This window comes from Symphodus melops (genome assembly GCF_947650265.1).
Source record: "Symphodus melops genome assembly, chromosome: 3".
NCBI classification, from domain to species: Eukaryota; Metazoa; Chordata; class Actinopteri; order Labriformes; family Labridae; genus Symphodus; species Symphodus melops.
Genome location: NC_136693.1, coordinates 15,487,289 through 15,507,893, shown reverse-complemented (window position 1 = coordinate 15,507,893; position 20,605 = coordinate 15,487,289). Strand labels below are relative to the sequence as shown.

The window sequence follows — 20,605 nt, the reverse complement described above, 5'->3', positions numbered from 1 at the left end:
ACACAAATGTGTGTTGTCGGAGGAAAGGCTCTTTTGTGTTGCGAGAGACAGCTCTTCTGTAATCATGTGCTGCAACACAAGTGTTGAAACCCCCAAGTGTTAATGTTGGTTAATATGTAATGTATTGTTCAGCCTGTTATCAGGAGTAAGATAACCTATCTTAATGCTGTGATATTTTTAGAGTCTCAGTTTGTTTCCAGTTTGCATTTCAGTGAACGACAGCAGCAACGTTTTGTAAAATAAGGAGGAGTACAATGTTCACAGAGGAGCAAACAGAACCTGACTGTCGGTTAACTCATCCAGAGTAAAGACTACATTCAGTTTTGGTCCTCGCAAAACCCTACTGATGAGAGAAGAGAATCATCACAATCTTCAACAATACTTTGATCAAACTCCTAACACAATGACTCTGACTGTGTGTGGAAAATTGCCCCCAGATGAAACATTTTTTCCACAGCTTCAATTTATAATTTTCACTTGTGGACAATAGAAAGCAATCTTCTAACCCATGATTTACACCTCTCCAGAAATCATATTTCATGTAGTGTAAGACAGGCTCTGAGGACAGGATGAATATCTAAAGTGCCAATTATGAAGTGTATACACGCAGACAACAAGAAGGCAAAATGATACATAACTCTCTTATCAAATTAAGATTCTGTAACAGCAGGGAGAGTATACACATCGCAACATGGCAGTGACCTGTGGAAAATACATTTGTATTGTTTCACCGTGCACACCCCGTAACATTATGTGCAGCCCAGTTCACAGATAAAACCACTGCATGATTATTTTAGAAGACTACATTTATTATTTATAATGCACATATAACTTTTCATCTTAGTCCATCACTTCAAAATGTGGTCAATCTCTGAACTCTATGTTGTTCAATATTAGTGTCGCTATGACCATGTTGTAACACTAATGGTCAGTGACTATTATTGTCTATTTAAGTTTGAATCCTAACATGTCAGGCAGGAAGTATAATTTACAGCAGAACATTGGATTCATTTATAAGGAGATTATGCGCTGGCCTTAAAGAACACATATTCAATAAAAGGTTTTAATAGACAACACTGTCCTTTCACACTTCAGTTTGAAACTGATCACATCAGTTTGAGATAAGCAGAAAGAAATGAATATATATCACCTAACAAGGTAAGACCAAAACGTGAAGGAGTTGGGCCTGTGAGGAAGCTAACGTTTTCTCTCTCTTAGGCTAATGTGCATGTTAGCTTCTGAAGGGAGAGCGCAGAGTAGTTTGCGCTAATTTTAGAGATTACCACTCAGAGACTTTCATTTTTGGACATCTGTCACCAGCACTCTAGCACTGAAGGCCAACTATAAGTGTAATAATATAAGTACATGTACTCAATAAGAACAAGAATCAAGATTCTACTCAAGACATGTTTTACTTTGTCATATTTACCGGCTTGTGAAATTGGTGTCCTACAATAAAAAGAAACAAGAAAAGTGTTTGACTTTTCAGAAACGTACTTCTTAGGAGGAGCCACATTTTTTATATATAGTATATATTTGTTAATCTGTCGAAAGTGAAAGTTATTGAAACTTTAAGAATGTAATGTGAGCCACAACATTGTCAGAAAAGTCATGACTAGGCATTTGTTATCAAAGTATCCACTTTTTCTACATAGAATATATACAAAGTTGCATTTACAAATAAAACAACCAGCATAAAATAGCGCTTTAATTTACCCACTCACTTTTTGTTTTAGTCAAAATAATGATCTGTTTTAAAGGTTTGAAAAGATATCCACAGCTTTTTTTAATTGCTCACACTTATTCACACTTACTGAATGGGTCAGTTTTGTTCTTCTACCATGAAGCCCCATAAGACTCCCTGTTCTAATTTAGCGGCTACATTTTTTGGTAAATTTCAGCAATTGTGGCCTATAAATAACCTAACCCATTACATATGTTTGTTGTGTACCCAGACAGAGAGAGGGAGATATAGAGAGGAATATTAGGTGGAGGGGGAGGGGGACGGGGAGAAGAGAACACGCCACTGAATGTCCCAAGCCATTAGAACAAGGGATATTTCTGGTTGACTGAGCAATTCATTCTGAACATGTCACATTGAATTTCTTCCATTATAAAACACTGCTGCCTTCTCCACTCCAAAGGCAGATTGCTTGCACCTTTTTCACCCACTGAAATATTGCTTCTCTCCTCAAACAATCTTTTTCATCCCAAAGTTGTGATTTTTTTTTTTTTTTTGAAACAGTGATTAGTCTGTGTTCACAGTGTTCTTGATATCCCTAAACAAATTGTAATCTAATCTTAAAGCTTATATTTCTTGAGTCAAAATTCACTTTTAAATTTGAGTCCCTAAATCACATGATATTTTTAATATTGTTACATCATTATCAATTTTGACGTTCCCCAATTTTCTGTGTCTCATGGTCTTCACTTTCCCTGTGCCACTCTAGGTGTTATTGATGTGAGCAGACATTGCAGAGACAACAAAGATCAGTTTGTTACTGTCAGCCTATATAGGACTTTGCTGCTGAAGTCAGAGTTTTATTCTAAATCTACGAGGTGACACATGATGTAAAGAGCAGAACGGAATCTTTTGGCTGAGCTGGTTGTATGATCTCTCATCCTCAGCTGCATCTTGTGCTTATAGTTTCAGCACTCCACAAAGCCCTGATATAAGAAGCCTGACTTTGCTCTGTGCCTCCGACAGTTCTGACAGACAGGCAACAGAGATTGATGTTGCCCAGATAGAAAATAGAGGAAGAATGGCAATTATGTCAGGCTAGGAGAAACATGTGTCTGTGCGGCGAAACACAAAAGGCTCAGGCTGGATTGTTATCGTTCTCAATAACCCAAGGTGTGTTTGGGAGTAAATGGATTGTCTGTAGAGAGCATTTCATCAGTTATACCCTTCTTCTTTTCTCTCTACTTCAATACCACTGTTCTCCCATCTTGTGTTTTCTGAGGCTTTTGTCCTGCAGGAAATGTCGTTTTTTGTTGCTGCTTTTTAAATTATACAATCACATTTCTTGATTCAATGGCATACAAAAAGGTACAACACAGATATATTTGGTATGTTGCATAAGCCCCTATATATTATGTTTTTCTACAGTCCATCTAATGTAAAACAAAAACATACTTCTGTTGTTGTAATTGAACTTGGATGAACTGAATATCATGAATATCACAAGGAAGAGTCAGACCTGAGTCATGCAAGTACATTCAATAAAGTAGCTCCTCTTCCCCCCCCCCCTTTAGGACAAATATGCAAGCCTTATCTTTCATGTCCCAATCAAGAAAATGTTTTGTAGAGTTATCATAGTTGCAATTCCACTACTCTAAAACACATACAGGAGGAATTGTCGCCCATCTATTCTCCTAAATTCCTGTTTCATATTCCAGGGAACGTCTTTCTTCTTCACTGTATACTAATTTCCATTCACCAGCACTGTAGGCCCGTTCATGCTTCAGAAAACACAACCATTTATGACGAATTTAACGACACAGTCCAGTGCTTGTCCAAATCGAATAGAGTTGGAAAGGACGAGAGAGTTTGTCAGAGGCCTGGCGAGTCTATACTAATGGAAATGACAGTTTTGGAGAGAGACAGTAGAAGGGTCATGGCTGCGATCCAGCCACCCCTCTGTTTCTCTCCCGTCCAAACTGGCTGCCCTCCCTGAGCGTCCTCTCACACAACTTAATACGCTGCTATGCTGAAAACATTGCATTTGTCTAACATAATAACACAGTGGAAATCAATTACGCTGGAACAATATCAGTGCTGGAAATCATTACAATTGGTTGTCAACAGGAAACATCAGCAATTAGTCTGGACTAGTTAACTGGCTGACTGCTCAGGTTCATTTCAATGATGGTTTGGAGTTGTCTGGTGTTTGCTTTAGTTTACATTAGCAAATGAAAGATAGCATGACATGTCATTCATTAAACAGGGGTATATTCATTTTCTCTGTGCAGCCGTTAAGGAAGCAGGCCGCTGCGAGAATTGAGCATGGAGGATTTGGATTGAAATTAACAGCTTGCTACAAATCAAAGATGTGTCACTCAAGCGTGGATAGCCCCTATTAATTTATGAGAACAGAGATGAGCCTCTTTCTCTTCAGACTTGTCTATATCAGCAAAATGACACATTTATATGCAGGAGAATATGAGGTTACATTTTGTTTTACACCTATGTTGACATTTAATTCAAAAGACAATGGCCAAGAGGGCAAGGCTATTCTCAGACACATGTTAATGTTTCTCAACATTCAGCCATCATAAAAATGAGCCACGATTTTATTGTGATAATGGCAAAGTAGACTGGAAAAGTGGATTTGGAATTGGTTTGCACATAATATAGTGTGCTATAAAAATGAGATTTGCTGCCATGGGGGAAAACAAATCAAGATCTTTTCTTCAGTTATTGGAGCATGGAAAAGAAAATGCATTTATTTTAATGTAGCTGGAAAATGATGCTGTGTTCATACTGCCCATGAAGCGTGTCGGTCCTAGAGCTCAGACCACAGTGTAATTGTCAGGCAACAAACATGCAGGTGTAAAAACACGGTTTGAAATGAATTGAGAAAATAATAAAGTTCCCCTTTCAGCAATTTAAGTAGATCTCACCCAACTTTAAACTCAAAATTGGAAAATTAACCTGTAATCTGAAATCAAAAGAAATAGACAGAGCGCTTCTGAACTTTATCAAACACAAGGAACAATATGCAAAATAAATGGGTATCTCCAAGTTCAATCATACTAAAAACCTGCAGGTTTAAGCCTGTTGGACTTTCATTTGTATGCAACGGGCAATATGTAGATTTAGATTTGTTGTCTCAAGGAAAAAAACCCTGAAGCGGCACAGTATTTCATTTCATGCTGAGCATTCAGTTGCAGTGTGGCATAAATATTCATGAGGATTCTTCCAAACCCATGATATAAACAGAAGAATATGGCCAGTGGCAGGCTTTAGAGAATGGCTACATTAGATCAAATAGAATCACCAGTCCTTGATTACTGTGATTAGAGACATATATATGACTGAGTCGGTGAAAAAAAAACTAAACAAAAAAAAATCCTCTTTTGTCTACGTCCCAAGCAAAGGAGAGTTCAAATGGGTGGCAATATTTTTTCTGACAGTGGTAACTTAACCAAACCCATCATAATCTGAGGTCAATATTATGACCAGGGTAATTGAACCTTTTTAACAGAAACACATTTTGATTTGGTCATGAAAATGAAAGCCACATTTCCTGCAAAATCTTGTATAGGTTAAAGCTAACAGAAATTATTTGCAGTGAAACGCTACAACTTAATGCTAGGCTCAGCATAGGACAGCGACAGTTCCGCAAGCTAAAATGATACTAGCGACAGTCATACTAGCAACAGTCACATAAGTGACTCTCCAAGACTATAGACTGTCACAGAAAAGTTGACAGCTCTGTTACTCTAGTTGTTGTGAGATGATAGCTGATGGGTTCAAAGAAAGATTGTCTCCTATTTGTCCGATGTTACCTATAATGTGCAAAATCAAAACAAAAAAGAAAATGCCGGAAAATATCTATTTTTATATCTAACTTGCATATATATATATCTTCCTGTAAGTGAGGAAGTCTTATATCACAAAGGAGAGATAACCAATCAGCTGCTGCTACAGTGGATGTTCCAGCATAAGTAAATGAGTGAAAAGGTAATATATAGACAACCCTAAGAGAATACTGCTATTCGTGTTAAAATAACATGAATAGCATGTTTCCCATTGCCTGGCATTGTTTCCCATTGCCAGAAAACAATGAGAAGAACTTTAATCAATAAGGAGAACACATTGGAAGGAGGATTAAAAGAGATTGAAATGAGTGTTAATTGTAACACAATAATCGATGTCAAATGATTTCAATTGTGAGTCCACGCTTTTATGGAATGTGCTCCAGTCTGCAACATTATGAGCAAACCTTAGTTTTAGATTCAAATTCAACATATCACATGATGTATAGTCTTTGTAATCACACTTAACATACCTGCCTTGTTATTCCCTCCTCTCTGGCAGTGCGTTGTGACACTCACACGGTGTTGAGAATAGGTTATAATCTGTGTGGCAGTGTTTTCTGTGTATGATAAGGTGACAATTACCCTGTGAACACTATAATTTACACATGGGGCCAAACAAAGACCTGCTTGTTGTCTGTGATGACTGGGAGACAAACAATGTGAACGTTGTCCTGACATGGTACAGAATAAAATAATTGCATTCTGCAAAACAGAGCCCAGCACTATTAATCATAATGCACTGACTGTTCATTAATAAAAAGTTATTACGCTGGACCATTTACTGTATGTTCTTTTTTTTTTTCTTTTTTTTTTTTTATATAAGCAAACCTTGGGGGAAACAGATGTTCTGTCATAACACAATAAGTAATTAAATTGCGATACACTTTGTGTAATGAAATACATTTTCTGAAAGCTACCTACATCATATGGAGGTTTGAATGCAATTTTTTATTTTTTTTTGTAAAACAATGGACTGATGGCTCTGGTTTTGTTTGCATTTAAGAAGACTGAAACGTTAAATACCGAAAATATAATGCAGGTCCTGACATTTGAATCTACTTAACCATTTTCAGTTGATATATTTTGACATTACACTAATCTAAGAATTTAAAGGGCCAGTTTACCTGAATAACACAAAGCAGCATGTATACGTTCTACATACTTTTGTCTCCCCTGATGATATTTCAATTTTAAATCTCAGACTCTGCGGCTAAGATTTTAGCTGCTGACTCAGGTTAACAAGAATTTCAGAAAATTCCATTATGATGCTTAAAGGGATACTTCACCCATTTGCATTAAGCTTATATAACAGAACCAGTATATAGAACTACATTTGGAAAACTTCACAGCAACACATCCTCCCTATCATTTACGTTTAGTAGAAAATAGCTTCTAATGAAATCGCTGACAGTGAGCTTGATGCATATTCAGGCAGCTCAGTAATGTGCTCGCTTCATTCTCAGCATGAGGAGCCATTTAGGCATTTATGCAGCTTTACATCAACAAGACAGTTAATTGAAAGCGCAGGCTGTATCCTGTGAAAATGTGCTGCATAAGATTTCAACATGGAGGGTTCATTCCAAAATACAAATGTATCAAATGCACAGCAGACCTCAATTAACAGAAGCATATTCATTATATGTCTAACAAGTAAATAGTAAGATTTTTGTCATCCATATACAGTGTGTTGTTTTGATGGGTGTCCTCTAATTAACTCTTATTTTGCAAGTAATTTAGCTTTATTAAAGAGTGTATGATGTGTAATTTAAATGTATGTATTTATTTCATATTAGTTTTCAAGCGAGTACTGGGTGTTTAAATATCTAATAATTGTGAAAGGATGTATTCTTGTTGAGATGTTGCTCTTTTTCTCCTCTCACACGTTGCTGATGTGGATAATTTTTACACAAATTAAACATAAAACTCAAAAAGACCTGAGGAAAGCTGAAATTATTGAAAGAAACTGAAGCATATAATGTAATTACTCCCCGGGTTTAAGGGAACGTCAATCAAGGGCATATCTTGGAATCGCTTAATGGGATATTGAAATATCCTCTTCCAGCATGTGGCAAGCACTAATTAGTATGAATGACGAGTACTCAAATGACTAATGCTGCTGAGGACAGCTTTTAATTGAGAATAATATAATGAAGGGTCCTAGAGATATGCAAGTATGCAGTCCTTGTTTCTCATTGGTCCACACAAGTCTAAGACTTTCAGTATTTACACATATCAGAAAGCCTTTTTTAAATATCAGGTGCACAGGTTTGATTCATTATTTGTCTGTTCTCTTAAATTACACAAAACCAGATGACAAAGTGACTTAGTGTATTTAGTATTTTCAATTTAACACAGCGTTATATTTAAGTTAAGAGGGAATATTTTCATTTCAGAACACCCAACATATATCTGACCGATTGTGTTTGAAGGTAACATTTAGTATACCTATGAGCGGTCTCAAAATACAACAACATTCCTATAAACTAAAAACAAACATGAGATGTGGTTGTTTATTCTATATTAAGCAACAAAGATGGGACTGTACAGTGAAACTGTTCTCATAAGAATTAAATGAAGCTACAGTTTACCTTCAATGTGTAACATTGTCTGTAGAGTTATGAACAGTTGCCATGGTAGGTAGGTAGGTAGGCTTTATTGTCAAATATGCCCCATGTTAAACATACAGAACAGATTAAGTTGCATGCCCCTCAACCCACAGTGCAAACCTGCAGTGCATTAAAAAAGCACGAAAGAATAACAATAAACATGACAATTAAAAATAGCAATAAAAAATAGCAATACTATAAAAATAACAAATTCTAGCAAAACTTAACTGAAGACATTTGAGACAAACAATTAACAAATGACAGTCAATCAACAGACAAGGGCACTTGTGATTATTGCACCAGGGAAGCAGTATGTAGATAAATTAAAGTTGAACAGTCAAACAACCAAAGAAAAGATCAATGACTACATGAAGACATTCACTCCGCACCAGCGCCCACAATTATTTCTTTAATGCTTATATTGTACCATAATGTTAGGGAACAGTAACACGTTCCAAACTAGCAGACAGTTATCAAAATAAATATTTATTTATAGACTTTTCAGGTAACTATATGACTATAAAACCAATGTTGACTCTCTGTGTGGCCCTGCTTTCTCTCTAACATCTCATTAAAGTGAACATACAGTTTGGTTCTTGAAATACTCCATAATAATCCTAAATAACAACAGCAAGTAGCTGAAGCATGAACTCTGAACAATTTCTGAAATATATAGGACAGCCTCCACCTCAAATTGTTCTAAGTTGCCCTTTGAGGTGAGACCCTCACAGAGTGATATTTTTGCTGTTGCACAGGAGGGAGGTAAAGTCTCAGGACGTGTCATATAAAGGACACTGCAGACAGTGGGTGAAACAAAGAGACACATCTGACAATGTGACTGTTCTCCCTTTTTTATCGATGAGAAATCACTGGCCTTCTGGCAAACAGAGAAACATATGAAGCAGCTTCATAATGTACATGAAGATCTAACTGGTTTGAGTTCGATCTTTCACTTAAAAAATTACAGAATGAATGATAGCAGCTTTAAATCCTGGTTGAAACAACATAATTGCATCCTTTATATCCTTTGACCCATATTTGCCCGCTGTCGTTAGTAAACAGTTGATTCATCTGTTTTTCTGTTATCATTTAGCTCACCAACATCTAAAATCACCAGTTAATGTCCTCAGTCATAAAAAATATCATATTCGTATGTTCAAGTGAAACGCTCCCTATAAAAAAGCAGAGCTCCTCACACTGATCATGTTGCAGCTATTATCATTACTCAAGGAATGTTACGAAGAGAGCAACAGAAGGTTAAAGCTGACGTGTAATGACTCAAGGCTTAAAAGCCATTCAGCTTACAGAGACATGTTCTCTGAGCTACTAAACAGATTATCACTGCTGAAACACCATTGATGAGCTTTTACAACCTTTTCCCCTTTAAGCCTACGGTCTTTTAACATTGTTTAATAAAATGTTGATAATAACTGAAGAGCATAATCATTATCATATTTTGCATGGAACAAATATTCAGAGAGCAGTTATAGAAGTGGTAAGCGGGTTGTGTAACTGACTGTGTGAGATTTCCAGTGTGTTATCCCCTCATGTTTTCATGTCTAGCTGCAGGCCACTGTCTATCTCTGAGAGGGTGTCAGACTTAAATTTGTCAGTGATGAAAGTGTGTGTGTGTGTGTGTGTGTTTGCATGCGTGCGTGCGTGTGTTTGTGTTTTAAGTCTCAGTGGAGTGGCTGTTCACTCTCATCGCACTTAATCAGCCGCACATTCTTGCTACTTTGTCCTGTTTGGTCCTCTAATGGCATTTATGATGTTTGTCTGAGAAGAGGAGAACATGTTGTGCTCTAAACTCAACAACATTCTTGTTCCCCTGTCTCTGTTGTTTCTTGAAAGAAGGTAGCTCTTGACAAGAAACAGATAGGAGCAGTGTTTTTGTGGAACTAAAAGCTGTAAAGGTAGATAATTCACCTCTTTTAAAAGGCTGAAGCTCATGTGCCCCCCCCCCCCCCCCCCCCCAACACTTGTGGGTAGTGTTGTAAAATGCATAGCCTAATGACTACCCAACACCAGGGTATACGTCTAAGTATTTGCTTTTAGGAAGTTCGGTTGTGTTTTTACTCTAAAACAGAGAATAAACTTGTAATGGTTACATTAAAACTGGTTTCCAGCACTTCCACTTTTACAATTGCTTCACCTGCCAGTTCAACCTCTTTCAGTACTTCCAGGCTTATCATTTTAGCTGCAAGTCCACTACATTTCTTGCAGAAAACATTAACATTTTTTTATGATATACAGTGTTTGCTAGGGAGACAAAGACTGAATTGAGGTCTGAGGTAAAAATGACACTGTCTTTGGATTAAACACCTTTGTTTATTACAGTATAGCATACATGTTTTCCCCATGGGCTACAGTGATTTGTATAACAGCTTTGAGTATGACAAGTGCCTGTGCATCACATCACATATGATTCAAAGTGACAGAGGTGAGACTGTAATTTAAGATTTAGAAGACTGTTTCAAAGTCTGATTTCTCAAACATCAGACTGCAGTTATTTATGAAGATGTCACACTGACATGATCAGACGCTCAATATGAAGGAGCTTATATGGTAAATACAGATTATTAGGTTAATTAATTATTCTGTAGTCTTCTTTGTTCGTATATAATTACTCTGCATCCTTTTATTGAATGTGAGCAGCAGCCAGCAGAGGATCATTTGTTTTCCCTTTACCAAATGGTTGCAGCGTTGCCAAGCAGAGAGGAAATGACATATGGTAGAAAAGTATAATTCATCTGGATGAGACACTGATATCCAACCATCAAAAAAAAGAAATTAATTCTGCTCCCCGGCTGCACAAATAATATTAAAAACAGAAATATATAACAACAGCAACCGAAACACACGCACTATACTCATTTGATATTGAAAAGCAAACATCCAATAAGCAGGCTGAATGTAGAGGAGTCTGCTTATCTGATACAGGATGTGTGGGAGACTGCGTGGGTTTTTTTTGTGTGTCTGTATGTGTAGCAGTGAATGAGATTTGATTGGGTGGGCGTATCAGTGTGTAGTATGTGAAGGCATTGCTTCGTTATGCATGCAAGAGCCACTATCAAACAGGAACATGACCAAAAATGGTTTGCATATGCATCAATGTGTCCATAATTACAAAGCAGAATTCTTGGCGACCACAGTGGATTGTTGACCATCTCTAAACAAGCACTGGAGAGTGTTCAAATGAGGATTATCTCCTTCAGAACAGCATGGCACAGTTTAGCACTGTATGTCATTGATTAAGCTTGCTTATGGTACATGCCAGCATGCACTCCCCTTTACAGTTTGTATTCTTATTACAGGTTCACCTCCATGTAAAGACAAACGTGTTCTGTCTGAGAAAATAGTTTATTCAACAAAAAAATAAATATATATATATAACTATTACTTACACTTTTGTAGGTTAAATAAATACAAAACAACTAGTTGTGCCTTCTGTAAGTGAAGTATCAATTAATTTACGTTAGGTATTAAGGAAGATGTACTTCTTGTTACACGTTCTTTATGAGAGGGATTGTTTTTTTTCAAGAATTGTTATTAAAAGAAAATCAAATGATTTCTGTAGTACAAAAGCCTTAACTCATGGTGGAGTAAAACAGATTTAAGGAGAATGATTGTACTACAGAACAGGAGGTAAGTATCATCAAGTTATATCAAGAGCCATCTATTTGCTTTTAATATATCTGATTAAAAAGCAAGTAGTTATTTTGCATTTGCAGACCTTGTACTACCCTGACAAAGAACAACAATTGAATGGGAGAATGCGATTAAACAGCAGCTTATGTTTGATTTAACAGCATTGCCGTCCTCGGGTATAAAAGCAAAATAACAAATGTAGTCTCATTGCAAAGCAGATGTTTAATGGTAAATAAAGAAAATCTGGCATTTTTACACTAACATGACAAAACAGCAAAGGTTTGCTTTTGTGTTCTCTCTGCATTGATTTTCATGTTTATATTCTGACCTCCTCAAACTCTGGAGAGATGAATGTGACAGCTGCATGAAAAGAGTCTTTTTGTGTGCTTACAGCACAATACAGGGAGCATTAAATCCACCAATCCTCAATTTATTCATCTCTTTATTTGTGAAAGTCTGCTTTCTGACTTTTCCATTGATTGAATTGTCACTTCACTGTGTTTGGAATCCAAAGTGTTTCTGGTAGTAATAATGGACCTTTTTCATTACAGTCTGTTTAACACATACAATCAGGAAAGGCACAGGTGTGAAGGGTATGATTCATTTTGACTATGTTACATTCAGCACATATGCATTACATAGGTGTTGATGTTGTGCATGCTGTCTCACTTTGACAAGTTAATGTATCACAACCATGTATCATTCTCTGCTTTTCCTGACATACCACAGGAAAATGAATGCAGCGAAAACAGCTAAGCAGATGTTGTGTAGTTTATCACTTTAATATTCCATCATTGAACTGAAAATGTATTGGCTCCACATGAAACAGCTTTGTGTGGGAATGAAGCCTAAACAACTGTTGAAGTATAAACTACATTTTTAAATCGCATCGTTCACCTTGACACCTTTGTCACTATTTTTTTAAAGACACAAACACACTGGCATTACAATTTAAATGGCACAAGCCATTTAAAACAAGAATCACTTACTTTGTTTTCTTTAAATTGTAGTCATAAAGTCATGAATATTGTCAGACAGCAAAATTGAGTAGGGAAATATGTACATAGGCTAGCATATATGTTGTACAGTTGTATGTGGCTGCCACTTCTTTCAAGCGGGACATCCACATATTATGTAAATACAGTAAAATATAACTTATGCTATTTGGTAGACACAGAACTGACATTCCAATCCAAATAGTAATTGATAATGTATGTGTTAAAAGAGTGGACCATATTACATTTCTAGGTGTGATCATCGACGACAAAATCTGCTGGAAACCTCATATTGGACATGTACGATCAAAGATAGCAAAGAGTGTGGGTGTCATGAGGCGATCTAGATACATACTCAACCAACAGTCTCTTCTTATTTTATATTATTCTCTTGTTTTGCCATATATGAGCTACTGTGTTGAAGTCTGGGGCAATACATATACTGTAAGACCAACGTGTTTCCCCTTTACATACTACAAAAAAAGAGCCATAAGAACAGTTTTTGGTGTTAAGTTCAATGACCATACAAATCCTCTCTTTTTAAAGGCATCAGCATTAAAATATTTTGATTTAGTGAAATTTAAAACAACACAACTTATTTATAAAGCAAAAAATAATCTTCTTCCAAGGTCAATCCAAAACTTATTTCACGAGAGGGAAGGTAATAGACTTTATGATTTAAGAGGTACCCAAAAATTGCAACAGCCAATAGCCAGATCGACTCGCAAAAGTATGTGCGTCTCAGTTGGTGGGGTTATTTTATGGAATGGTCTAAATTCTGAGGTCTAACTCAGTAATAATGTTCACCAATTCAAAAGGAAGTTCATATTAGGTGTGTTTGAAACTTATCACAAAGAGGAAAAAATAGGTTAACTAGCTTACAAACAAGATAATTGTATGGTTGAGGGGTTGCAGAGAGGGATTTTGTGTTTCTTGTTGTTTTTACGTTGTATTTGTGTTGACTGGGGTTGGAAATCTACAAGCGTTGCTTCAGCCATCCTTTTTTCAAACCTTGTTGCTGTTGTGTATGTCTGTTTTAGGGTTTGAAATAAATGACTTGAAGTAAATATGCATGAAAAAGGTCGATTTTGAAATTCAAAAGCTGGCTGATTCTCAGACAGTAACTCCCACCTTCTTCCTGTTACCATCAAATGATGCAGGTAAAACGAGAGTGAATGGTAAAATGAAGCTGTGTTATAACAGTGTATAGTATACTTAGTAGAGCCATTATATAAAGCACATTATAGCATCCTTTGTATGAGGTTTCTTAAAGTATCTGTTCTTCAAATGATCCATTCATTTGCTCTGTAAACTTGGTGCTCAGACTAAACAAAGGAAAAATGACAATTTGATAATGTATCTGAGAGGAAGAAAAAAAATGCACGCTCAAAGAACTCCTGAGTGTAATTAATGATCATATGCCAACATGTCACATGGACTTAAATGCAGTGTTTTCATGGGAGTGGCTTATAGTGTGTTAGGGGAGTGTCTGTCTTGTTCACACATTTCTTCTTGTTCATCATTACGACAGGCAGAGCCGAAGGCTGGACTCGTATACCCCGTGCACTACATCATATTCACTAATTGCACCATCTGTGGAGCGTGTTTTGCTTGTTTTACAAACCCTCCAATCGCTGCACTATTTTGCAGACGGGCGCGTGCAGCCGGCAGATACCTTACATTAGGCTACTTCTCCCCCAAAGTGCTTCACTAACTAGTTTTCCAAGTTGGAGAAATATACTTCAAAGAGACACATCGGAAGATACGGACAGTTTTTCATAGTGTTGCTTCGACTTGCGGATGTACCACTCGGTTCTCACTTAATATCACCTTTTTTAATTTTCTTTTCCCTGCGTCCAAAGGAGGAGGGAAAGGAGGTGGACCCACGCTCAGCCACCGGTCTCGTGGCTTCTTTGTATACAGCAGCAGCTGTGTGTAAATGCATGGGCACACAGCGTCTACTGCTCCTTGAGGGACAGTTTATTCGCCCCCGGCCCGTCCTTCATCAGCAATGAAGCGACTGAACCAGGTGTAGGAGAGGAATATCTGAACTTTTCCTGAACCTTTTTTTAATCCCAGTGTCTCATTGACTCACAACAAAGATTGGGTCCGTTTCATCGCCTTTCTTTCTGCGTCTCTTTCTGTGCGCGCTTGGATTGTAAACGGCACAAACAAATTGCTCTCCGTATAGGGCAGGCTACAGCAGCGCGGCTCCCTCTCTCTCTTAAAACCATGGATGTAAGGTTTTATCCGTCTGCTGGGGGGAATTCTATCCCCGGAGATTCACCAAACCTGGATTTTGCCCATTGTTTGGGCTACTACAACTTCAATAAGGTCAGAATTCACACTGTTGTGTTTTGCATCCCTAATGTGTGTTGTGTGAGCGCGCTTGTGCGTAGAGAGCTCTGCAACTCTCTGCCGTAATTACTTACAATCTGGGGAAAAAAACAAACAAACAAAAAACTTCGTTAAATTTACACTAATCAATGCTAGTTTTCTCTGCTGCCTCCACGTGGTTCTCTCTGACTCGAGAACAGCAATCAACTCTTTTCTTAATTAATCCCTTCTCTTCTGCCGCAAACTTTGCTGTTGTGTATTTAGTTCTCGTGGAAATGGGGACACAAGACAAGTGTAGTGGTTCAGTGATACTTTTGTCCATGCTCTGATCAGCCTCACTGCACTGCCGAACTCTGAGCAGACTGAGTGATGTGATCCACAGTCATGGGTGTTGTTTGCTATACAGTTACATGTTACTAGACATCAGTGAGGGATCATTGTAAGGGCTCCATACATGCCGCTGTATGCATTCATTTGGTGATGTGACGATAGGGGATCAAGTGTCATATTAGGCAACTCTGCTCCATGGATATAGATCTGTTGTAGAAACACATGCAGATATGTTGACGTTTACCAAAGCAGCCATCACAAATAATAACTTTTTTAGGGCATTATTGATTTTCAACTGATCAGATTAACAAAAGCTCACTTTTTAAAATCGATTTTACATTTTTAGCTTGCACTGTATGCTATTAAACATAGCATGAGTAAATTCTCAAAATGTCATGGCCCACAAAATGGTTTTATCTACTCTGCCCCAGGTTTAAAAGCTTCTTTTCAGTTGACAATTTTCTCATCTCTCTCTGCATACAAGCCACAGCAATAGTGAAGTAAACTAAAGTTTTTCAGGTTTAGTAACTCTCAAAGAAGAGGCAGAGGTTATGTAAAACACTCGAATGATAGTCTTTGATGCCGTCAGTGATATCACACCTGAACAATTTGGACCGGTCACCCATCAGGAATTCAACTTCCTCAAACCACCTTGATAAACTAATGACGAAGTGTGATGTTTTTATAAAGTTTAAACAATGGCATCCCTGACATCCCCCATCTCTTTTCTCAAACACACACACACACACACACACGCACACACACACACACACACACACACAACCAGTTGTCAACCCCCTCCAAAACAATTCAGCCCTGTCGTGGGTCTCTTTGCCCCTTGCAATCTGACTCTGCTCTAAACAGTTACCAGGTTTGTCTCACTGTTTCATCAGCTCTTTGTCGTGTGGCCAAGTTGTCATGTGTGCCCAATTTCATCATGTCTTCATCAGCCTTGAGAAATGTTAACTACATTGCTTTGAATCGCTGTAAGACTTGAAGCAAGATTTTATTCCTTCTCATAAATTCCCTGGGTCAGTTGAAATGTTCCATCTGTAACGGTAATGGGCTACAATGCAGGAGAAGGTAGAGCAAGAGGGAGGGCGATCAGAAGGTACTTATCCAGTATCTCCAGCAGTAATGTTGGAGAGAGAGATAGAGAGGGAAAGAGTAAAGAAAGCATTTCATGCTAGTTACAATGCCTGTCCATGGTGGACAAATGGGCTCTTTTTTCATGCATCTTTCAAATAAGGCTCCAATTTATCTGAATGAACCCGCTGAAAGGAAGCACAATGCAGAGCCGTTTGTCATCCCAGAGATGTGGCGTGCTTACAAGTCACACTGAACTGAAGCTTTCCTTCTTAAATCTATTTATAAGCTGTCACAGCAAAACTTTCACTGTAGTCACAGTTTTGATTTGAAAACAGGCAATACCCTCGGAAAATACTGGCACAGGAAATGTTCAATTTTAATGACAGAGCGGCCCTGAGGCACTTTGACACATCAGAGATTCTATAAAATTTACAGAAAAAATCCAAACAAGTGGCACAAACTTAATTAGGTGCTGCAGTCATGACTAATGAAGCTCGCTGTTTCTTGGCACTGACATGAAGAGGGAACAGCGGTGCTGAAGAGAAACATGCCACAACTTCACACAGCTGCATTATGTCCATAAAATAAATCCAACAAGAAAAAAAAAACACTCTTTATAATGTGGTAAAATCAAACACAGTACCTTTTATGTAAACTCTTTAAAGCTGAGGTGGAAAGGTTTATTTCTGCGAGTTTGAAACATGAAATGCAGAGTGTGCAGGTGGAGGATTGGCCAGTCACAGCAGGGTCTGTCTCTCTTAAACTACCTGGACCAAAGGTTCAACACGGATCAGCTATGCTCAAGACCAAACCTGCTGAATTCTTTGATTGATTGATGTTCTAAATCTTGTTGGTTTCAATTTGTCTCGGATAATGACTATTGGCTTTTCTTGCTCTTTGGTTGGGGTTAAGAACATGTGGTTATATTCGGTCAATGTTTTGTTGTAGTTTAAAAGCCTTACATTATATGCTTGGACTTTGTCTTGTGTCCTTTCTCTTATTTTGATGAATCCAGTGATGAAAAGACTGTTCAAGTAATGTGGTGAGCTCTGTAGTCATGCTCGGTATCAGTCACAGACGAGGAGCTGTTTGGATTTGACTGGTTTTGGAATTTGTAAAATGTGATTGCCTATAATGATTTCAAGAAAGGCACCAACTGTTATCCCCATATTTATGGCCATCTGGTCTGTTTCTTTTCTTCTTAAGGTTTAATAATGTTTTAGATACAGAATCCATTTAGTGTGGGCTTTCATTACCTCCAGGCACAGAAACTCAAATTACCAACAGATGTTTAACAAACCCTTTACCTGTACTTGTGCTAAAAGTTGAGTTTTCAAAACGGGTACCAGCACAACCGAGACACCGTTGATCTTTTTAGTTCACAGTTGACTACACTCGAGTATTGACTCAGAATATTTTAACTGCACTTTTAAACATTCACACAATGATACAAACGGCTCAGGTCACATCAATTGAAAGGTAATTAAAAGTCCTCGTAAAATGCAGTTGTCGTTCAGTGTGTTTACAATTTGTAATTCCCCGTCCATACACTAGTTTTACTGGTTGGCAGAGTTCACCATTCCAACGCTACATTAACATACACCTATAAAGAATGAAAAAGAAGAATTCGGCATTATTTTTGCAGCAGCGGTTATGGGCAACAGTCTACACTCGAAACGTCATATTAATGTCACAAACTTTGCTGCCCGGTGCTTCTGTGGAACCGACGTCATGGTTAGCATGAAATAAAAAAATAGCTGAAAATGATCAAAAGGACTTTACTGAGCTTGTAAAATGTGATGTAGGAGAAACAGAAGCATGTCCATGGTCCCTTTAGGTCTTATTGACCCATCCAGAAGCCAAAAGTAAGAGCTGAGGGGAATAACTTTAAGTGAATCACACTACTACTACTACTACTACTACAGCAACAAAGTCATAGGTATGATAACCTCGTACTGTGTCCAAAGCAAAGAAGGCCAGGCCGCCTTTGCTTTTGCTGTACTCCATCGGGAGGGAAGGGGTTAACACTGTGCTCAACCAGGGGGCCTTGTGCATCTCTCCAGTGTACACAGCTGGTGCCATTTCATCACACACATTCTAAACATATCCAAACACAGCTTTATATATGTGTGTGTGTGTGTGTGTGTGTGTGTGTGCGCACACAGATGCTGGATGTTATGTTGGGGGTTGGGGTGTAACCTCAGAGGCTTTGTCAAACTCTGCAGTTGATGGATCTGTCTTCAAGGTGCATGCTAAATGTCTAAACGTCCGAGCAGTGAATAGCTGATGCATGTTTTGCGAAGACTTTTAATTGCAGCTTGTCAGGAGATGTAGTTCAACAGATTTATTAAACACCTAATTTTCCCACTGAGATTACACAATGTTATTTTTAGTCCGCCTGCTGGAAGACAAACTGTACTTTAGCTTCCCGCTTCGAAGAATGACTGCTCTGTGTGACAAACCGCAATGTGCACATACATCTGATGTTAACATTATGTTAATGCCCCGCACTCACTTTATACAGCATATCTTTTTTACACCTAATTTCTGCTAAACAAAGCTGATGATAGTTGCTATGATCCTGGGCTGATGTGTTAGCCGTAGACGCATCTTGGCAAATACTCAATAAATGTTTATAGACTTTTAAGTTTCTGAAGGAGGGAGCTAGCCATTAGCTGTAGCAGCCTTGTAAGAAACTATGAGCCTGATACGTTCTGATTCCTGCTGCATGGCATTATCACAGCTGTCACTCTCTTTATTTTGGTGATCACATTGAAATGTTGACATATGGCGAGTTTGCAGGCGCCCGTGCACACACAGACGCACCGGATCCTTTTGAGTTTCTGCTCATTTTCGATGTGTTTTACAAGTGCAATCTGATGATCTGAACAAACAGTCTAAACCCGTCGGTAACATATTTTGTTTATGAAGTGGTTGTGAGAGAGGCTCTGAAATCTTAGACAGACATAGACTATCACCCAGCTCTGTCCTCGTAAAGATCTTCTGCACTGCTGCCATCACTGCTCATAAATTCACTTCATTATGTCTTTTGCGTACAACACTCAGCAGACCTCACACTCTAAAGTTGTTTTTTTAACCCAAGAGGCAAAAAATGTGTCCTACTGACAACATGGTAGACCTCTTTCTTCAAGGAGTCAGCATAAGAACAAATTGCATCGCTGATGAAAAGAGTCAAGAATTTGTGCTGACGTGTTCAGTGTCTTTACACATTCTGCCTAACATCTTGTGTTGTAAAGAAAAGCTGAAGCTGAATCGGTAACCAATCTTAACTCTGAAGATCTGGATTGGCAAAAACTACAAACCAGACGATGGCCCTGATTCAGAGTTATGAAATGATTCACTCAGGTTTTGCTTCCCATCCTTACGAGTAACGAGAGTTTATGAAGCTTCCTAAATTAGCCCAGGTTAGCTCACAAGAAGAAAACGACAAATTCCAAGTCACTGATGCTGTTTAGTTATTCAACTCTGAAATTAAGTCATATGGATTTAATATGAAGGAAAAAAAACCCTTCCAAAAGTCTTTTGTACTTTCCAAAAATAAAAAGTAAATACAATGAACATGTTTTTTCTCTGAAAGTCGGTATAACTAAAGTGCTAAATTCGAAAAGCACTTAGGTGAACTTAGATTTCTAAGTTGTATGTTTGTCACTGATATGAAACAGTAAATCTACTTTTTGGGCGAGTTTATTAACTCAGATCAAAGGTAAACATGTGTTTCAAAGAGTTCTTATTTTGATGAGTTCAGTTCCTCCCTGAATCAAAGCAGGCCTCTGCACAGGAGTTGTTTCCACCAAGATAAACTGTTTTAATCTGAGTTTGCTTCACTACATCTTTGACAGCTCCGACCTTGCTGACTTATTAAAAGAGAGTGGAAAAAAAGTCGCTGTGCCCTAGGAAAAAAAAAAAAAGCTTTTACCCTGAATTAAGCAGTTTTCAAAAGGACCAGTCAATCACTTCTGGTTGGCTGATTCAATAAGTGTTGTGTCCCTTTTGTGGTTAGCCTCGCTGTTAAGACACATTCATTTTTTAAAGCTT

General features: G+C 37.9%; 1 protein-coding gene across 3 annotated transcripts in view; it reads left to right on the top strand.

Moving 5' to 3' along the window:
- The window catches only part of tox3 (TOX high mobility group box family member 3), a 143,874-nt gene that overhangs the window by 89,923 nt on the left and 33,346 nt on the right, over positions 1 to 20,605 (top strand). Inside the window, exon 1 of one of the 3 annotated variants that reach the window (XM_079338972.1) lies at positions 14,289 to 15,127. The exons of the other annotated variants lie outside the window; for them this stretch is intronic. Within the exon in view, the coding sequence (XP_079195098.1) occupies positions 15,026 to 15,127 (102 nt within the window). The 5' untranslated portion in view covers positions 14,289 to 15,025. Of the gene's footprint in view, positions 1 to 14,288; positions 15,128 to 20,605 lie in introns of those variants that run through there. 3 annotated transcript variants of the gene reach the window in all.